Here is a 20,025-nt window from a genome sequence, read left to right as displayed (position 1 = left end):
ATGGTAGAATATAAAAACGCAAAATAAAAACAAGATCAAGAATTAAACATTCCATTAAGAAGTTTAAGGACATCTCAATTAAGTAGATACCCTCTAAAGGTCGTATCTTATGTCTAGCGCCCCACTCCAATGTGAAAAGACAAAAAGAAATGTCAAAGTCCAGAAAATTAGAGAAAAGTGAAAAAGGCAAAACAATGATCAGAAAAAAAGACCCAAAATGACATAAAAGAATGAGCCTAAAGTCGAGAGTTAATCTTAAAGGATCAAGCTAATGTTCTGTTTATTTTACCGATTCGAATTTTACTACAGTAAAAAGCTCTTGGAAACAATCACAATTAACTTTTTTATTACAGTAAAAAGCTCTTACATAAAGTTACATCTTAACTCGAATTAAAAATTCGAATCATCTTGAAAGAAAGGTCCAAATTCAATGACGATACAATCTTGACACTATTTAACATTCAAAAAATGTAACGAATAAAGATGTCCTAACACACTATCAGTAGGTATGTAATATACATAACGTGCCCTTTTCTTTTGTCCATCTGGTTTTTTTTACAAAGGGCATGAGCATTATAGTAATTAATCTATTTTTTTTTTATAACCACATAATTCTATTCATTTGTACTCAAATTGTATCAACAGGACCTTCTAAACGAATGTAGTCATACATGATTCCCTGGAAAGGGCTGGTGCTATTTAATCTGGTCAAGAAAATTGTGTTGTTTCCTACCAAAAGCCGATTCCCTGGGATGTCTATGTTGTATAGCCAATACAGCCCATGAATTCCATGTCTCGCAATGGTGTTGTCTTTTCCTATTACTCCAGTGCTAAATAAAGGAGAAATTGCTTCTGGGTCGTTAATCCGAACCTTTTAAGAGATTAAAAAACAAGGGGAAAAATCTGGTTAGAAATTGTCACATATTATGAACATGTAACGAAAATTCTAAAGTAGGGCAAGTAACGCAAAATTTTTTTTAGTTATTTTAACAGACTGATCTACAAGTTCATACATTGTGAACAAAAGTTCTCACACTCGTAAACCGTTAAAAATTTGACCAAATGACTAACGAACACTTGCTCGATCTGTGGAACTAAACAATCGTACCATATCATAAAGCTTTTCATTTTGAGTGCATTTGCCATAAGATTAACAACGAAAAAAAAAAAAAAAAAAAAAAAGAAGCTTATTAATTTGCATATTAGAACAAACAGAATATGACGTACTTGCAATTCGGAAAAATGTGCAGTGGCTAGAGCTATTCGTAACGTGTAGGTTTGAGTTCCATCCACATAATTGGAAAGGCAGAACCTTATTTGCCATGTACTTCCTTCGTATGTGTTGTTATCTTTCTTTCTGCAAAACAAACAAAAGCTTTTCAATTTTCATATGAAAAAGATCTTTTTTTTTTTTTTTTTTTTTTTTTTTTTTTTTTTTTTACTCAATCCCAAATGTAATTACAACGACTTAAATAATTAGATAGAGTGATTACAACAGTTTGCATAAATCACTTGTTTTTATTTTTCTTTTCCTCTCTCTCCCACACAGTGAGATGTATATCCGTTTCTCTGCCAATATATAAGAGCCTATTTAGTTCACATGTTTGAAATTATGTTTTGATTTTGATATAATATTTTTCTTTCATAAAAAATTTGAATAAAAAAAGTCTTTGCTAATGAGTTATCTCACAAAATTTGAATTCATAATTAAAATCACTAAGGTGATGTTTGTTTTAAGGGTTCTGTACGGTTCAAACTATGATTTTTTGTTCTGTTATAGTGTTTTTTCTTTTCATAAAAAATATAAATTTTAAAAGTTAAAATCATGAAATATGGTTTGAACTCATAAACCAAACGGATACTAACTTAAACGCGTGAACCAAACGTATCATACGAGACATGCTCAGAAGGAATTAGCTAAAATCATACCTGGTGACCTGAACAAAAAACCAATCTTTGCTGTAGTCATTGACACCAACTGTGTAAATCAAGTCTTCATCTGGGTACAACTCTGCGTATCTTTCCCAAAGTCCATACTGCCTAAACCTGCCAATTTCGAAAAGGGAAATCCTTGTTTCACTTCAAAACTGTATAATAAGCACGATTATTTAGTTAAGATTAATATTTGACACTTGTCTAAAAATTAATTTATGTCAGATTTAAAGAGCATAACTTTTACACCTACAAGTTTTTTTAAATTTTTTTTTTTTTTTTTTTTTTTTTTTTTTTTTTTTTTTAATTTTAGTACTCATGTTATCACTCTCTACAAGCAAAATTATATCATGTTCCCACTCAATAATTATAATATATAACTATGTCCGTATCTAATAAAAAATTATCTCTTCACATTTTTCACATCTAATTTTCGGGCTCCACAATTGATCATTAGCTATATGAAAAGAACATATATAAGGATATATAGAGTATGCTAATTACTTATCAGGGTGATTAACATAGAGTTTGTTGACATAGTTGGGATTAGGATCAGGAACATAAAACTCTGCCGCAGAGGAATGCCAATTTCCCACAATGTTGGCCCATTTCTTGGAGGCTCATAAACAAGTTCTCCCATATCAATATCAGAACCTGTGACATTACAAGCACACCGTAAGAAATCCAACATTTACATGTTTTCTTACTTTTTATTTCTTTAATAGCCCCAAGTACAGAAAAATAATACCTGGAGTTATTTTAATAAGATCATCATACCGATAATCACCGATAAAACCCGGGACCCATGCATAAAGATTATAATCGCCTGCTCTTATATTGTTAATGTTGAAATAACCCTTCTCGTCAGCTCTGCTCCAAAATTGATAACCCTGCCATAACATAACATTAAGCATTTTCAAGGTGGTGATGATATTTTTACACGATCTTTTTTATTTTATTTTTTTTTTCAATTTAACGGTAATCTTGACAAATATCCTTAAAAAGTGTATGAGTCATGATTTTTACCCTTTTATTCTTGATTCATAACATTTTTAGTCAAATAATTACACTAATAAAATAGTATTTATCAAGAGTAAGGAATAAATGTCCAGACTCATGCACTGTCAAATGTAAATTCTCTATTTTTTTGTTTGTTTAATAACTAATATTAGAATAGGTGCGTCTATTGACACCCCTTATTTTACTTTTCACACACACATTCTTAAATCGCCTCCTAATCTAATTGTTACACTCTTCTTAAAATTTCAAAAAAGTCCCTCTAACTAAATCACCTTACATTCTACTTTTCACACATGACACACTCATTCTACTTGCTACACCGCTCTTAATTTTTTTTTTTTAAAAAAAAATATCCCTACAACTAAATCAGATTATTTTTCTTTAATAAAATTCAAAATGTTCATAATATTCTTCGATGATGGGATTTCTAAAACCAAACTCTCTGGGGAAGATAATACATTCTCTCACTGCAATATATAGGAACGCTTCATTATCGAAAGTAAAAAAAAAATAGTAAAGAAAGAAGGCAGATTGCAGTGGGAATATGGGATCAATCGTTATATGCTTATTAGTATACATATAGACAACTTTTGGAGAACGACAATCTTAATATTTTCAAGAACTAATAATACAATAATAATATTCTATTGAATTTATTCGGTATTCTATTAGATTCGGTGCTAATTATTCTATACTCAGAGTGTTAATTTGTGTATAGAAAACAATTATTGAATAAAAGAACAAAAATCTCAAGGAAAACGAAATCACTCGTGTGCAATGAGCATTTTTTAAATATACTTTTGTCCTTATAAGTAATTTTATTGATGGGTAATTTAATAATATAAAATTTCATTTAAAAAGAGTGTAAAAAGTAAAAAAAAAAAATTAAGTGTCAAATATTACCTTGGATTCTCTTTGCCAAGATCCAACATCTCCTGGGGGTGCCAACCCCACAAAAGCACCATTTGCATATATTTTCTTTTTGCTAACATACCTAGATTGCGAATAGTGCGTCAATTAAATTTATGACACTTTAGCCCCAAAACAAATTATAATACTTTATTTAAGTACTTGTTATTTTTCACCCCATTAAAAACCTCACAAATTCAAAAGGTTACAAAAGAGAAAAAAAAAAAAAAGTGACTACCTGTCAAGGAGTAGCAATCTACCACTTATGTTGCCTCGCTCGTCCAATGAAGGAAAGTCCTTTGATTGCGGAAAATCATAAGGCCAGCTTTGGACTTCAATCTCCATCTGCCAAAAAAAAAAGGGTTACCAAATATGAAAAAGGCTTTGAAAAAACTAATTGTAGTCAGTAGTTCTACTTTTTAGGGTTCGTTTGGTTGGAGGATTCAAATCATGTGATTCGAACAATTCTTGATTTACGTGTATTTTTTATGAGAGAAAATACTGTAACGAACTACGAATCATGATTCGAATCAGGGAACGAATCCCTCCACCAAACGTCCCCTTAATATCTTTATTTAGAAAATGTGGAACCTGTTTCTTAGCGTCTTCCCAAAGCAGCTGAAATGGGTCAGGTTCTTCTTCACATAAAGAGTTGAGATAGATAAAAACCGGCCCATAAACTTTCTTCCACGGCTCATTTTGTCCAAACTTCAGTATCAAATCCTCTCCTGAATAATGTGTACTATGAAAGATCTGATTCGCGCCATTTCCAATTAGATAGGTCAAGCAAGCCCTCAATAAATACAAAGGTTATAATATTGAAATATACGTATTACCGCTTATTTTCAACCATTTATGCAATTTTCATGTAACTGTGCGATTAAACATGCATTAAGAACATATAAACCCAACATAATTTGAAAAAAAAAAAACACCCTTTTTCACTAGTTGAATCATCTATTACGTTTGGTTCACAGATTCATAATTATTCTTAATTTACGTGTATTTTTTGTGAAAAAAAATACTGTAACGAATCACGAACTGACACAAACTCTCCTACTAAACACCATAGAAATGACTAGTGATGCTGAGTTTTATATATACATATATATATATATATTCATATATTCGATTTAGGTTGGAGTCTCCTTGATTTTCTCAAATTCAAACTCCACCTCATCCTATCCTAGTTTAATTGATCTAATGGTCATTGACGTTGCTTAGCATTTTTATGTAGTTAGACGTACTCACCGCGAGAGCGGTTGGGCCCAATGAGTTAAGATTTGAGATAAATTAAAATTAATAGGTCAATAGTTTACATAAATTAATAAATAAGTTAAATTACTGTTTTCATCCATAACTTGTCTGGTTATGAACCATAACTTGACAAGTTATTCACGATTTTTTTTCATAACTTGTCTGGTTATGAACCATAACTTGACAAATTTATCCATAATTTATCTGGTTATGAACCATAACTTAACAAATTATGACATATTAATTTTTATAACTAAAAATTGACTTATATAATTTTTTAAAGTTTTCATATTGACCTATTTTTTATTATTTCTCTAGTATTTTTATGTAGTTAGACGTGCTCACCGTTTTTTAGCGGTTGGGCCCACATGAGAGGTAAGGCACTGTTTGAGGGGTCCACCGGATCGAAACTCATCACTTGGAGTGATCTGCCAAAACCCCATGGGCGGGTTAATGGATGTCCACCCGTGAACCCGGTTGTCCTTGTTCTCACACGAATACTCGTACTTGTCATCTACCTGCGAAATTTTTGATGAATTCCACACTCAAATTTTAATCCGTGACTATTTATAACAACCTATATATGCATGCCCGTTTCTAAATTAGGATTTGGTTAAATTTTATTTTGTTTATTCCCTTAAGTACCGTAATAATACTGTGACAGTTTTGTCTAACAATTTTATCCTTTCGCTTTCTAGATTAACAAAGTTCATTTTCTTTTTAAAATTTCAGTGCTAAGTATTACCATGTGTACCGGTAACTCCTAATAAAGATGCAAGGAAAATAGATATTTATAGTCATGTTCATCTCACCGATTTAAGTTTAGAAATCGAGTTTTGTTACGGTAAAAAATTTTCAGAAACAGTCACATTTAATTTTTTTATTACAGTAAAAAAAATTCATATAAAGTCATATTTTAACTCGAATTAAAAATTTAAATTAGTAAATTAAACGGGTCTTATATTAGCTCTGGTATTAACGCATTAATAGGATTAATATTCTCATAATAGCCTTCAAGCTAGGACCCAAGACTTCTTGACTCGGTGTGGTTCTACTCTACTAAGTCATCAGTTGGTGGTGATTTTATCATATTTTTTTTGTTACATTTTTCATAAAATCAAAGTCTAATTATAAAAGAAAAAGAAAAAGAAAAAATGAGTGAATATGGGAAGAAATAATACTTCTCCTCTGAAATCTGGCTCTACGGGGTTGACAAGTTTCACTGCCTCCGGATAAGCCAAGGCTCGGCCTCTTTCTGGTTCTCTATCCTCGGGAAGTGGCATACATCTTTGCCTGTTGTCTGATATGGCCATATAATTAAACCTATAATATATTGAAAATATATTTAGTTTATAAATATATATACTGACCAATAATTAATATTTACATAAACATAAAAACTAAAGGGTAAATCCCGTACTCAAACTTAAATAATTAATTCTGTTAAAAAAATTTTCTCTCACAAAAAAATTAAATTTTAAATGTCAAAATTAAAAATTATAATTTGAATGTACCTTTTAAATAGGCTCATAATAACAAAAAGACTAATTAAACTATGTAGTAAAAATAAACACTATTTGTGCACATGGAAATTACTTGTCTTTTCTCAGCTTGAAGGCGATTCTAGTATTGGTGAGGTTGAAAGCAGGCCATCCATTTAGGTGCTCATAAATCCCATACGAATAGAATCCAGATGAACCACGTAGCATTATAAATCTTCCAAAATTTAAAAAAAAAAAAAAAAATCACAAGTGTTTTTAGTAGCCAGTCAATTTCTGCACCAAAAGATGTTTTGTAACAAAAATTTTAAAAAAACTCAGTCACACTTTAGTTACCTTTTGTCTATGTTTAAAGGGACCATCTTTCCCTCGAGAGAGAAATTCCAAGTTCTGGTAAAGGAAATCTCTATTTGCTCCTCATTTTCCACTATTACCTTAAAATCTGTCCCTTCAAGCCTGCAATACATTGTCACAACTTACTAACCAGTTTATTTGTCCAATCACTTTAACATCATATTTTAATCCCTTTGTATAAAGTGCTTTTTAACAAAGAATAGGAAAAAAAAAAAGAGAGACCAAAGTTTCCAACACATACCTATCCAAGGAACCTTTTTTTCCTTTACTTCCATTTCCAATCCAAACAAGGTCCCAATACCTATATAATTGACACAGAAATAGACATATAATTATGTCTGCAAATAGCCATAGAAGGGTCAATTTTTTGCCTCAACATATATAACAACGAAACTTCATGCATGTAAATTAAACTGATAATTAATATATCTGATTTCTTTTTGAAATATATATTATATATTTGTATATGTACCCTCTGTTAACTTCACTATTAAGAGCAAGCAAATTATCAACGCCGTTATATCTTATTCCGGTGACCGATCCTCCCGGTTTAGACAGCGTAACGTGAAGAATGCCATTGTCCATCTCTACCTGCATAAAAAAAAAAAAAATACAATAATTGCATTGAGAATAAAAAATAAAACTTACTTGTTTACATTAACAAAATAAAATAAAATAAAAATTATGCTTATGATTATTAGTTCTTACATATTGATCTCGGATATGCAACTGCAGGGCGGGCGTGTCGTTGGCGGCGGCCGGGACCTTGTTGAACTTGGTGGCCGGAAAAGTTCCGTTTGTGAGTTTCATATTTTGGAGAGACTCGGTGGTAATGGTCATTGCAAACAAGAGAACCATCATGACCATAACTACAAAATGACTCTTGAGATGCCACGGGGGTAATAATTTGGAGAGGCTAAAGACAATATCGGTCGGTCCATTTGCTCTTCTAGGCAATCTAATAATGCTGTGAAAACTCGGCATGTGAAAATTCTTGGAACACTTCTTTTGACAGAGTTTGTTAAAAAATCACTTTTAACTGCTTATATATATATATATATAGTTATGGGGAGGTATTTTTGTTTGTTGCTTTTTGGCCTACTTTCCTTGAACTAGAATACAAGACAGGTATTCCCTTTCCTTTCACTTTCTTGTGATCCTCTCCTAAATCTTTGTAATTGGTAATATAATTTGTCGTCACCCCTCAAATGTCATTGTTTTGTTTGTTCAACTTAGTGGCTCACGAGCACCTTTTTTTTTCTAATTTTTTTTTTAATTTTTTAGAGAATCACGTTTCCTTGTGACATAATTTGTATGTTTGTGTGTTTGTTTTGCCGGAAATTTTATTCTTAACGTTGGTTTAGAGTTCTTAAACCAACCATATTCTCAAGTCAAAGTGTTATTACCGTGTAAGTGTGTAACTTAATAAGTAATGCATAGTGCTCAATATTATTGTCCATCTTAAATTGTTAAAATAATAATAATAAAGAATCACGATACTTTTTTACTTGATCCGGTAACTGCCTTCCAACTATGTGAAGAAAGAAATCACGTATATAGTAGGAAAGAATCCCATATCACTAATGAATTTCAAATGTCGACTTAAGAAAATTTTGGTAAATGAAAGGAATAAGATAAGGGAAATAATTACAAAAGATTAAGGGATAGACAGGATCTCCGGCAGTAATTTGCTCAATTTCCTGATGTGAATTAATGAGTAAACTATTCTGCTATGAAAGACCAAATTACCAATTTGTCCATGATTTGATTTTCTCCCTCCTCTTTATTACCAATTTCAACAAATGTTCAATTTTTTAAGGGTTAATTCCAATGGTCCTAAGATTCATCCTCAATCTAATTTTGGTCTCTGATTTTTAAAACGTCTCACAGTTAGTCTTTGAAGTTTTATTTTGTTTCAGTATTTTTGGTCATTCTATTAGTTAGGTGCTAAATTTTGACAATATTTGTAAAAATAATATTGTCAAAATTAAGGATCAAAATAAAAAACATCTAAAGTTTAGAGACTAAAACAATACAAAAGTAAAAGTTAATTTCTATGGGTAGTCTTTAAATTTTAGCCATTTCTAATTTTGGTCTTTAATTTACATATATTCCATTAAATATTTAATAACTAGTTAAAGAAACCAAAACTGAAACAAAGTTAAAACTCAGGAATTAACTGTAATACATTTTAAAAATAACGGACTAAAATAATATTTATGGTAAATTTTATGGACAATTTGTGAGATTATCTCAAAAAATTACCATTTTAGTAGTGATGTTAACGTGGTAGGTCATATGCCATCTAAAGTTGACCTTTCCACTTGTCTTACCACATTATAATATGACTAATTCCGATGCACTAAATTTGCCTTAACGTATAAACCTAGATTTTATTATTTTTTAAGGAAAAATTGTACTAAATTTCGTTAATCGGCCAAATCAGCCATAATAGTGTTACCAACAAAGCAAGGAATAGAATCAACACCAATCCGCATAAACCCTAGATTTTATCTTTTTTGTTTTTTTTGGTAATGTAACAAGCAGAATAGTTCTCTTTCCATTTAAACCTGTTGTGCTTTATGATGATATTGTCCAGTTTTTTAATCTTAATTTATTTCTAAGGTTCACAAACGCTTCTCATATAAAGCATACATATAGATAACATACATATATCTATATAAGGTCAAAAAAGAGGGGATGAATATATAAGTTTAGGTGATTGTAGGCATAATTTAACGGTAATTTTATACTTGACTCCATCATAAAGTGAAGAGTTCGAATGCTCATGTTCTAAATTTAAAAATATATAAGTTTGGTAAGGGGGGGGAAAAAAAAAAGAGGAAAGGGAGACGAGAGGAAGAAGGGATAAAAGGAAGGGATTTAAGAATAGTTTCTACTAAAAAAAGAAGAAGAAGAAGGATGAAGTATGAATCCCTTGTTTGGTAGGAGTAGTTAGGTCAGTAGATGATCTACATAAGAAAACAGGGCAGGTGATATATATATATATATATACATATCTATTTATATATGTGTGTGTATGTGTATATATTGATCACATAAAAAAACGTTAACAAACTCGATTTATTAGGCCGGCTTTGTAGCTATTAATTATTTCAAGCTTTTTTCACTTTATTATTATTTTTAAGCAAAAGCTATTGCGATTTCTGTCCTACATTCAATACTTATGAATTAAACAGAATAACTAATTTTTTTTTTTTCTTAACTATTTAACTTCTCATATGTTTCGGTTACCTAAGCGTACTTTAATACTACATCATGCCTAGACGGCAGTTTATGTACACCAAACATGTGCAATAGTGGAAAAGAGACTTCAAATTCAACAAAGAGTCGTTTGGTGATAAATGGTCATTTTAAGAGGGCAACGTGGTTGGTGATAAGTCATAGTCACATTGATAGAAATCATAAACTTTTACAATGTGTTCTACAAAACATCAAACACACGGAGTTCCCCAATAAAATTGTGATTTTATGAAAACCCCCATTTGATTTTTCCTTCACTTGATAAACAAATTAGTACATGAAAATTCGTTATATCTCTTTAGCAAGTTGAAGCAGATGGAGGACCTTCTAAACGGATATAGTCATACATAATGCCCTGAAAAGGACTACTACTTCTTGGTTGTGTCAAAAATATTGTATTGTCTCCTCCAACAAGCCGAGTTCCTTTTATGTTCACATTGTATAGCCTATAAAGACCATGGATTCCATGTCTTGCAATTGAATTGTCTCTCCCTATTAATCCACTTGTGAAAAGAGGAGGATTTGCCTTTGGATCGTTCACTCTAACCTGTAAAGTAAAACATTAACTTATAAAAATATGGTTTTGTCTTTGATCCATCACAAAGGACCACTCATATATTGATAGATAAATTTATTACTGTTATATCTATACAGAGTTATTATTACATGAAATAAATGTCATGTTACACTCAACCGTGAATGACTTGTGCCTTTGCTTAAAAACCTTATGAATGTTGCTTTTACACATGCAATCTAGGTAGAAATTAAAAGAGAAAAAATTGAAAAAACTATACCTGCAATTCAGAAAAAGTGGCAGATGCTAGTGCTAGTCTGAGCTTATAAGTACTACTTTCGTCCACTTTGTTTAGCTTGAATTGGATTTGCCATGTAGTACCTTGGTAAGTATTATTATCTTTCTTCCTAAGAGAAAAGAAAAGGCTTTGTAAGTTTGTAACTTAATTTGTTACATTTGACATGTCAGTTCTAGAAGCAAGGGCCTGTTTATTTTAAGGGTTTTACGTGGTTCCAATTATGGTTCTTGATTCTGTTATAATATTTTTCTTTTATAAAAAATTTAAATTATGAACCATGGTTTGAACTTATAAACAAAACAAACCCCGTAGCTAGACTTTTCCATTTGTAGTTAGAAAAGAAGTATGACAAAATTGTATGGTCATCAACTAAAGTCACGTTACAAGTTGAGAGAAAATTGCACCTGGTAACCTGAGCAAAAAACCAATCTTTGCTATAGTCACTGGAACCAATTGTGTAAACCAAGTCTTTATCAGGGTATAGTTCTGCATATCTTTCCCAAAGTCCATATTGCCTAAACCTGCAAACAATCAAAATACAATCAGATACAAGACGTCTTATATGCAAATTAAATTCAAGAAGGTATCTCGGAGCTAGGGGAGTTCATATATACATATATACATATACATATAAATAAATAGATTTTATCTACAGTCCTTTCGGTGAGATAGTCCCTTCATGTAACATGTAAAAGTGAAAAATATATTGGAAGTAATATATACAAATATATGCACATATATTTATATGAATATATGCTTACTTATCAGGATGATCAACATAGAGTTTGTTGACATAGTTGGGATTAGGATCAGGAGCATAGAACTCTGCAGCAGAGCGGTCCGGAATTCCAATTTCCCATAATGTTGGGCCACTTCTTGGAGGCTCATAAACAAGATCCCCTGTATCAATGTCACACCCTGCATTAAACACAAGGATGTTAATTAGCAAAATGATTATACGTATACATATTCATTGCATATGAATACACATCAGCTCTAAACATTAAAACACAACAACATTATATTGAAATTAATATATGAATATTAAAATAGGGTCTAAAATTACCAACAAAATTTCCATGACGGAATTCAAACTTCAAATCTCAATATTAAAAGTGAGTGTGCAGATTACCAATAAAATTCTACTTACATATCTATAAATATAGTGAAAACTAGTATATAGCCTCGTTCACTTCACGGATTTGAGTTTTTAATTCAAACTGAGATGTGACATTTTGTGAGAGCTTTTTACTGTAGCAGAAAAAGTTAGATGTGACATTTTCTAAGAACTTTTTACTGTTGAAACCTAAGACTGAAAACTCAAATCGGTGAAATGAACGAGCTGTAGCAGAAAAAGTTAGATGTGACATTTTTTAAGAACTTTTTACTGTAGAAACTTAAGACTAAAAACTCAAATCGGTGAAATGAACGAAACTATAGAATATTAGCCAAGAAAAAATGAAAAAAGATTCGTTAGTAATTAGTATATGTGTTCCAGTTAAAAAAAAAAAAAAAATTATTAGTATATGTGTTAACAGTCAACACTCAACGTCACAGTCTTCTATTATATACTACTAAAAAATGCGTGCTATGCGAAACGTTTCACAAACTACCTCTCATGTGCGAAACCGAAACGTTTAGCAAAAAACCGTGAGAAACTTATTTGCGCTTTTTATCAACTATACATACGCTGAAATAAAAAGTTTAATTTGTTTTTATATTATTTTTTTAAGAAGCTGTACCAGAGGTTATGGCAATGACAACATCGTAGCGATAATCTCCAATGAAACTGGGGACCCATGCGTAAAGATTATAGCTACCCGTACGTATATCATTGATGGAGAAATAGCCATTCTCATCTGCTCTGCTCCAAAATTGGTAATCCTGTAATAACAAAGTATCAAATATGTGACTAACGTTATGAAGCATAATAAATAAATTTAATGGCCACAAATATTAACAATCGATGGTAAAAGATAGCTCTAATTTGTTTAATTAATTTCCACGCAATGGAGACATAAAGAGTAGATATAATTACATTAATTGGTCGATTTTGGTTCTCTATAACAATAAACTACTCGAATTTATCGACACAAATGACCGATCAAACTAGTTGTTTATTTGCTACACCACGCTAAATGTTTACGTGATAAATATATTATCCTGCCTAAATTTCGTTTTTTTTTTTTTTTTCTTGACTTTCTCTTGGACCAGAAAAAATAACTACTAATAATTTTTTATTTTTATCAGTCAAATTTATATCAACAAATTTATGTTATACATACTTTTTTCAATTTAATTTGAGTATAATCAAATTTAACAGTCAAAAAAACTGACCAATCATTTTTAAAACAAACTTCTAAATTAGTTAAAAAGAAATTAACCTTGCACTCTCGTTGCCAAGATCCAACGTCTCCTGGCGGGGCTAACCCCACGAATGCACCATTTGCCGAAATATAGTCATCACTAATATACCTATCAGCAATGCATGTAATATTAATTGCTATCAATCAAAGACAACGATCGAATTACTTACAGACTATGATATACGGAAAATCTTTTTTTTTTTTTTTTTATTTTAATTTTACAAGGGGAAAAAAAAAAGAAATAAAAAGGTAATTTTCTTTGGTGATAGCTACCTGTCTTTCACTAGTAGCCTTCCACTGAGATTACCACGTTGTTCTGACTTTTGGAAATCCTCTGTGGCCGGGAAGCTGTACGGCCAGCTCTGCTCTTCTATATTCATCTGTGGCATGTCAATTCATGATTTTCGGTTTATGAGGTATGAGAGAAGTATTACTTCCTGACACTAACCGAGACGTTTAGTTAATAGATTAGAATTATGAGATTAAAATTATTTTTAATTTATGTGTATTTTTTGTGAGAAAAAATACTGTAACGAATCACGAATTCTGATTTAAATCGGGATATAAATTTCCTAACCAAACAACTCTTATATTTCATGAATAAAGTATTAATGACACTTTATAAATGAAAATTTATACATATTCTTTTTAGAGTAAGACCTTATACTAGTAGAATCTGTTTCTGACTATTATATTTTTTTGTTTAAAATCATCTCGATAGTTCATTTACCTGTGTTTTAGCGTCCTCCCATAATTCAAGAGGGTCGCTTTCATCGAATAAAGAGTTAAGGTAGATAAATACAGGCCCAAAAACTTTCTTCCACGGCTCCCCATCTCCAAATTTTGGCACCAAATCCTCCCCAGAATAATGAGCACTTAGAAACACCTGATAATTACATGGTGTTCATCTCCATAAATAAACATTGAAAAGGAATAAAAATATACTTATAATCGACTATAAATAATAATAAAAAATGTTACATTTTGTGAAAAAACGACATGATGGCAACATGCAAGCGTTCATTATATGACTTGTCGTTATTTTCATGTGATCAACATGTCGTTTGTGTAAATAATCTTCTAAAGTGTTTTTCTCTTCTTTAATAATAATATGGGCCTCAAATTGAGGTGATATTCATTCAAACAAAAAATATATATAATTTTCTAAAGGAGTTGACATAATTCAACAAAAACGACACATTGTCTTATTTCAATGTAAAACGGGGACTTGTTTGTTTTCAATATGTTTTACGCATAAACGACTTGAAGTTTCTTTTATTGTGCAGCATATCGTTTCTCTTTCAATGTCGTTGCTTCTTGAAAGTGAACAATAACACGTGTTTGTATAATTTTTCAAGCAATAAACGCCATATCGTCTAATCAAACGCGAATCCACGTGTCGTTTATATGAACATAGTTAAAAAGGACATGTAATTTGTTTTGTCGTTGTTCTACAATAATCAAACCCGAATCCACGTGTCTTTATATGAACATCGTTAAAAAGGATATGTACGAAGGAGACGTTTAGTTCATAGATTAGAATCATAAGATTAAAATTATTTTTGATTTACGTATATTTTTTGTGAGAAAAAACACTGTAACGAACGATGAACTATGATTCGAATCAGGGTACGAATCTCTTTACCAAACACACCCGTAATTTGTTTTGTCGTTGTTCTGCAATGAAAAAGCTATGTAGTTATTTTTAATGTCGTTTTGTATTAATAATAAAGACAACTTACGTTCGTTTTTAACTAAAAATAAAACGATGAGTTGTTTTTACGTCGTTTTGTTTCTTAAACGAGATATTTGTTGGTTTGTTTATTTGTTTTTGTTTTGTTTTTTTTGAGGATGTTTTGGATGTTGATAAATTTCACATTTCCCAATTCAAACCAACTATTAAATATCACGGGATGTTCTTGTTTAAGTGGAAATTCTAAATTTAAATTTAAAATTTTATAAAAAACGCCATAACAAAAAGATTGGAGTGTGATTTGAATCAAAAAACGAGGGAGACATGTTTTCTTCAAAGTCAATCAGTGTCTCACTGTTTCTCAATATATATATATATATTTTAGAAGATGAGTCAAGATATTGTTAGAAGCTTCAGAACTCTGCACTACATTTTTAAAAAAAGAAAATATAAAAAGTAGAATAGAAAGAAGGGATTTTATTTTGTACGAGATATGTTAAGTTTTTTATTTATTAAATCTGTCTAAAATTATATAAAATTTAAAAATTATATATATTTAACGATTAAAAAAATTTACCCAATATAGTATACAAGACGTACGAGAAAATTTCTTAAAAAAAAAAGGAGAAAAAGTAGCATACCGAAAGAGCAGTAGGGCCAACATGGGAGGTGAGGTTCTGTTTATGGGGCCCACCTGATCGAAACTCATGGCTGGGTGTGATCATCCAGAACCCCACAAGATTCGGGTCCATGGATATCCATCCATGCACCTTTATATCTTTGTTCTCGCACGAGTATTGATACTTGTCGTCCACCTTCTCAATCACCAACACCATCATGCATTTCATGGTAATACATATTTTATTATTATTTTTTTCGGAGCTTTGTATTTGGTATCAACTATCAAAGACAAAAACAAATCCTAGTAGAAACCACAATACTTGCAACCATAAGTAAAGATTTAAGCCAAAAAAAAAAAAAAAATTAAATGGTTTTTGTGGTAAGTTTTGAAAAACTGAATTACTGAAAAGTTTTTACTTTTAACTATTAGATATGAAACTAGGATATATTTTTTAATCTGATGTGATGTTAATTAGATCAAATGGTTAAATAAGAAGGCCTTATAAGAGAAAATCCCAATAAATGTTTGAATGGTAAAAGAATATATATATATATATATGTATATGTAAGTATGTATATAAAATAAAGGCACTAGTTAGTATTTGCAAATAATAGTGAAGATGTACTAGATTGTATCTGTGGTGTGCTGATGATTTTGTGTGATCATGAGCGATAAATAACAATATTGTTGTCCGTTGATTACCTCTCCTTTGAGCTCAGGCTCTACTGGATTCACAAGCAAGACAGCCTCTGGATAAGCCAAGGCTTGGCCTCTAGGAGGTAACCGGTCATCAGGAAGAGGCATGTTCCTTTGCCGGTTGTCTGCTACCGCCATGTAGTGAAACCTGCTTGTCCGGTAATATTAACAATGTGTCAATGTTAAAATGCTACGCGTTGAATTTACATATATAGAATTAAAATGTGCTATTCATTTCTTCCTAACTTCAACAAAACCAGCAGTAGTTTGGTAGGATAGTAAAGTTACTCATTCTTCCTAACTACATAAGCGCGATATATGGACATTTTTTTTTTTTTTTTTACATAAAAAATAACAATAATGAAAGAAACGAGTGTATTAGCTAGTACTTGTCTTTTCTGAGTTTGAAAGCAATTCTTGTTTCACCGAGGTTGAAAGCAGGCCATTCGGTTAAGTGCTCATATATGGCATACGAGTAGAAGCCCGAAGAACCCCGAAGCATTATGAACCTGCATACATATATTGAAAAACTACAATTATAAACACCACAAATATTAACAACAATTATACAACTAATGACATATATACATACATACGCGCGCGCATATATATATATATATATATATATATTGCTCTTGACCAGTACTGTATAATATTAGATAAAGATTTAGGACCTTTTATCAATATTTAAGGGCACAAGCTTGCCCTCCATTGAGGAATCCCATGTTCTGGTGAAAGAGATCTCCACTTGTTCCTCACTTTCTACTATAACCTTGAAAGTGGTTCCTTTTATCCTGCATTTACATATTATAACAAATACTACTCGAGAAAGTAATTTTGGAGTGAGAAAACAACCAGTTAAGTAGTGGGACATACACATCAAATATTCCAGTAGGGCTAGTTGGTGAGTTCCAAACCAGGTCCCAATACCTGTTTATATGTACATTTTGAAATGTTGATAAAAAATAGAATGTTATATTTGGCATGTTTATGAAATGTAATTGTAATTTAAAACTACTACGTTTTAATTCTAGCAAAAAAAAAAAAAAAAAAAAACTATGTTCTGCAAATTGGTTGTGTACCCTCTATTGGATTCGTCGTTAAGGACTTCAAGCAAGTTGTCTATGCCATTAAATCGAATTCCAGTGACAATTCCATCTGGGTTTGACAATGTTACTTGGACTATGCCATTGTCCATCACCACCTGTCAAAAAGACAGTTCATATTAAATTCATATAATAGTTAGAAGCAAAAAAAAAAAAAAAAAAAAAAAAAAAAAAATTAAAAGTAAATTAAAAAAAAAATTAAAAAAAAAAAAAAAAAAAAAAAAAAAAAAAAAAAAAAACTAAAGGGGAACTAGAAACTTTTAATATGTTTGAAGTAAATTTTACATGCTGATCTTGAACATGCAATTTCACTCCTTGTGGTGGCATAGCGAGGCCCTTTAATTTCAGATTTTGGATGAAGTATGTGGATATATTCCTGCAACTTTTTGAAGAGCTCTACAAGTTCAATGTTGATTTTGTATACTTAAAAGTCCCATTACAATAATAATGAGAAACACATTTTGGGAAACTCTTACTTCTACTCCTGCTAGCTTTGTTTTTAATACAAACTTATGTTATGACATAAATGGTATTAAGAACAGATATATATGTGTATATATATATATAATATATGTATATATGTATATGTACGCGCGGAATTAGCTGGGTTTCTTGAAGAAAAAGCAATCTTTTTGCCACTTTTTCTATTTATAGTCTCTTTGCTTAGTCGCCACCATTGTTTGTTGGATTGGATATATCGTACAAGAATCGCTAAGTAGGTCTTAGCCAAAGCACATACATTATGGTACTATGAAAAGCTGAAAACAAAATGAAGATGTCGTTGTCGTTTAACAAGTACGACATCATTTATACAGTTTGGCCACTTTTGAGACTCCATTGCACCGTCCGAACTCTGTTCACCACACATAATGCAATTCTAAATAGAAAAGCAACTGTGGGGGAAAAAGGGTTGCATAGATTAGATACAAAGTTACAGCTTACGATATGCTTATATTACATTATCTCAAGTTCTGTAATTTTATGTCTGATCTTTATGGGAGTCTAGTTGAAAATTCAAAGTGTTTATTTATTTTTTATAAATTAAAAGCTGATTACTGGTTACTATCACACTATGTTTTATAGTTCGGAGACTATAATTTTGCAAAGCGAGAAGAACTTTGCAAGGGCTAAAATTTTAGAGGGTTGGTTTATAGACTAGCAACATTGCTTATCATGCTATTCATATGTTGTGGAATCAGTTTAGCACAAAGTTTATAAAAGGACTAAAATAAATTGAACCAGTCAAATTTACAATGGTGAGCAAAAGCCATATCAATAGGCAGAAAGTCAACCAGCAATACTGCACAACTAAGATGACATTATTTTTAATTTTATTTTCATTTTTTGAACTCTAAGATGACCTTGTTAGCATGTAATGCCAAATTTATAGTTTGATATAAAACGTCTTATATACAACATATTCCACTATGCATAGGTATTTCTTCCCCGGGATCCTCGTAAACATGACATATATATACATATGTACACGACTAGATTACTCGTTGAAGATGCAAATAAAATCTTCATGGAAGAAAACGTTTATCACTCGGATTTCTGTTTGGCTCAGCAAGAAGGGGGACCTTCTAAACGTATATAGTCGTACATAATCCCTTGGAAAGGGCTGGTGCATCTGGGTTGTGTGAGGAAGAGAGTATTATCTCCCTCAACAAGCTTATCCCCTGGTATGTTGATGCTATGCAGCCAGTAGAGCCCGTGAATTCCATGTCTCGCAACTGAGTTATCCCTCCCTATCAGTCCAGTGGTAAAAAGGGGTCGTCTTGTTTTCGGATCATTAACTCGAACCTTCAAGGAAAAAGTAGAGTCAAGTAGCACTTGTATAAAAATGGTGCAAGTAAATAGTAATGAGTTTCTTCCACTAACCTGCAATTCAGCTAGAGTTGCGGATGCAATTGCGACACGCAGTTTGTATGTACCATTTCGATCTACATTGTTAAGTTTGAAACGGATTTGCCATGTTGTTCCTTCATGAGAGTTATCATCTTTTTTCCTGCAAAGGAAGGAAAGATTTTATGCTACATCACCTTGCAAACTAGTAACAGTATAAGGACTATCGAACATTATAGAATTTAAACGGGCTGAGTGCGGGTACAGGATGTTGACATTTATGATTTTCAATTTTCACTATGACAACCATTGTTAAAAGAATCATACTTGGGAACCTGCGCGAAGAACCAATCTCTGGAGTAGTCACTAACACCGACAGTGTAAACTAAGTCTTCATAGGGATACAATTCTGTGTATCTGCTCCAAAGTCCATACTGCCTAAACCTGCCAGTAATATGAGGGTCCAGAATTAAGAATTTTATGTTTTACTTTATAACAAGGTTTCAAGAATTATAACGAGCCATTGAATTAGGCACACTCAGAATATCAACAGAGAGCCCAACCTGTCAGGATGATTGACAAAAAGTTTGTTAATATGCTTTAAATCGGGATCCGGAACATAGAACTCTGCAGCTGAACGATCAGGAATG

General features: G+C 31.4%; 2 protein-coding genes and 1 pseudogene across 4 annotated transcripts in view; all 3 read right to left on the bottom strand.

The window, feature by feature from the left end:
• Positions 1–628: 628 nt before the first annotated feature.
• On the bottom strand, positions 629–7,562 carry LOC112093099 (annotated as a pseudogene).
• Positions 7,563–10,533: 2,971 nt separating this feature from the next.
• Positions 10,534–17,628, bottom strand: LOC21408253 (rhamnogalacturonate lyase B). The gene is made up of 14 exons (XM_024170898.1): positions 17,507–17,628; positions 17,301–17,354; positions 17,099–17,218; positions 16,814–16,933; positions 16,431–16,572; positions 15,748–15,921; positions 14,144–14,299; positions 13,687–13,793; positions 13,432–13,522; positions 12,790–12,931; positions 11,809–11,965; positions 11,452–11,568; positions 11,030–11,156; positions 10,534–10,782 (listed from the first exon to the last, which is right to left on the bottom strand). Exons 1-14 carry the CDS (start codon positions 17,620–17,622, stop codon positions 10,534–10,536), a joined length of 1,872 nt encoding a protein of 623 aa, XP_024026666.1. The 5' UTR covers positions 17,623–17,628.
• Positions 17,629–18,913: 1,285 nt separating this feature from the next.
• LOC112093100 (rhamnogalacturonate lyase B) overlaps positions 18,914–20,025 on the bottom strand; it is a 5,266-nt gene continuing 4,154 nt past the window's right edge. For all 3 annotated transcript variants that reach the window (XM_024170900.1, XM_024170901.1, XM_024170902.1), the window contains 4 exons: positions 19,939–20,025; positions 19,703–19,819; positions 19,412–19,538; positions 18,914–19,333 (listed from right to left, as the gene is read on the bottom strand). In XM_024170900.1, coding sequence (XP_024026668.1) covers positions 19,094–19,333; positions 19,412–19,538; positions 19,703–19,819; positions 19,939–20,025 — 571 coding nt within the window. In that variant the 3' untranslated portion in view covers positions 18,914–19,093. The remainder of the gene's footprint in view (positions 19,334–19,411; positions 19,539–19,702; positions 19,820–19,938) is intronic.

This window comes from Morus notabilis, unplaced genomic scaffold, assembly GCF_000414095.1.
Source record: "Morus notabilis unplaced genomic scaffold, ASM41409v2 Scaffold485, whole genome shotgun sequence".
Classification (NCBI taxonomy): Eukaryota; Viridiplantae; Streptophyta; class Magnoliopsida; order Rosales; family Moraceae; genus Morus; species Morus notabilis.
This window is presented reverse-complemented; position numbering and strand designations above follow the sequence as displayed.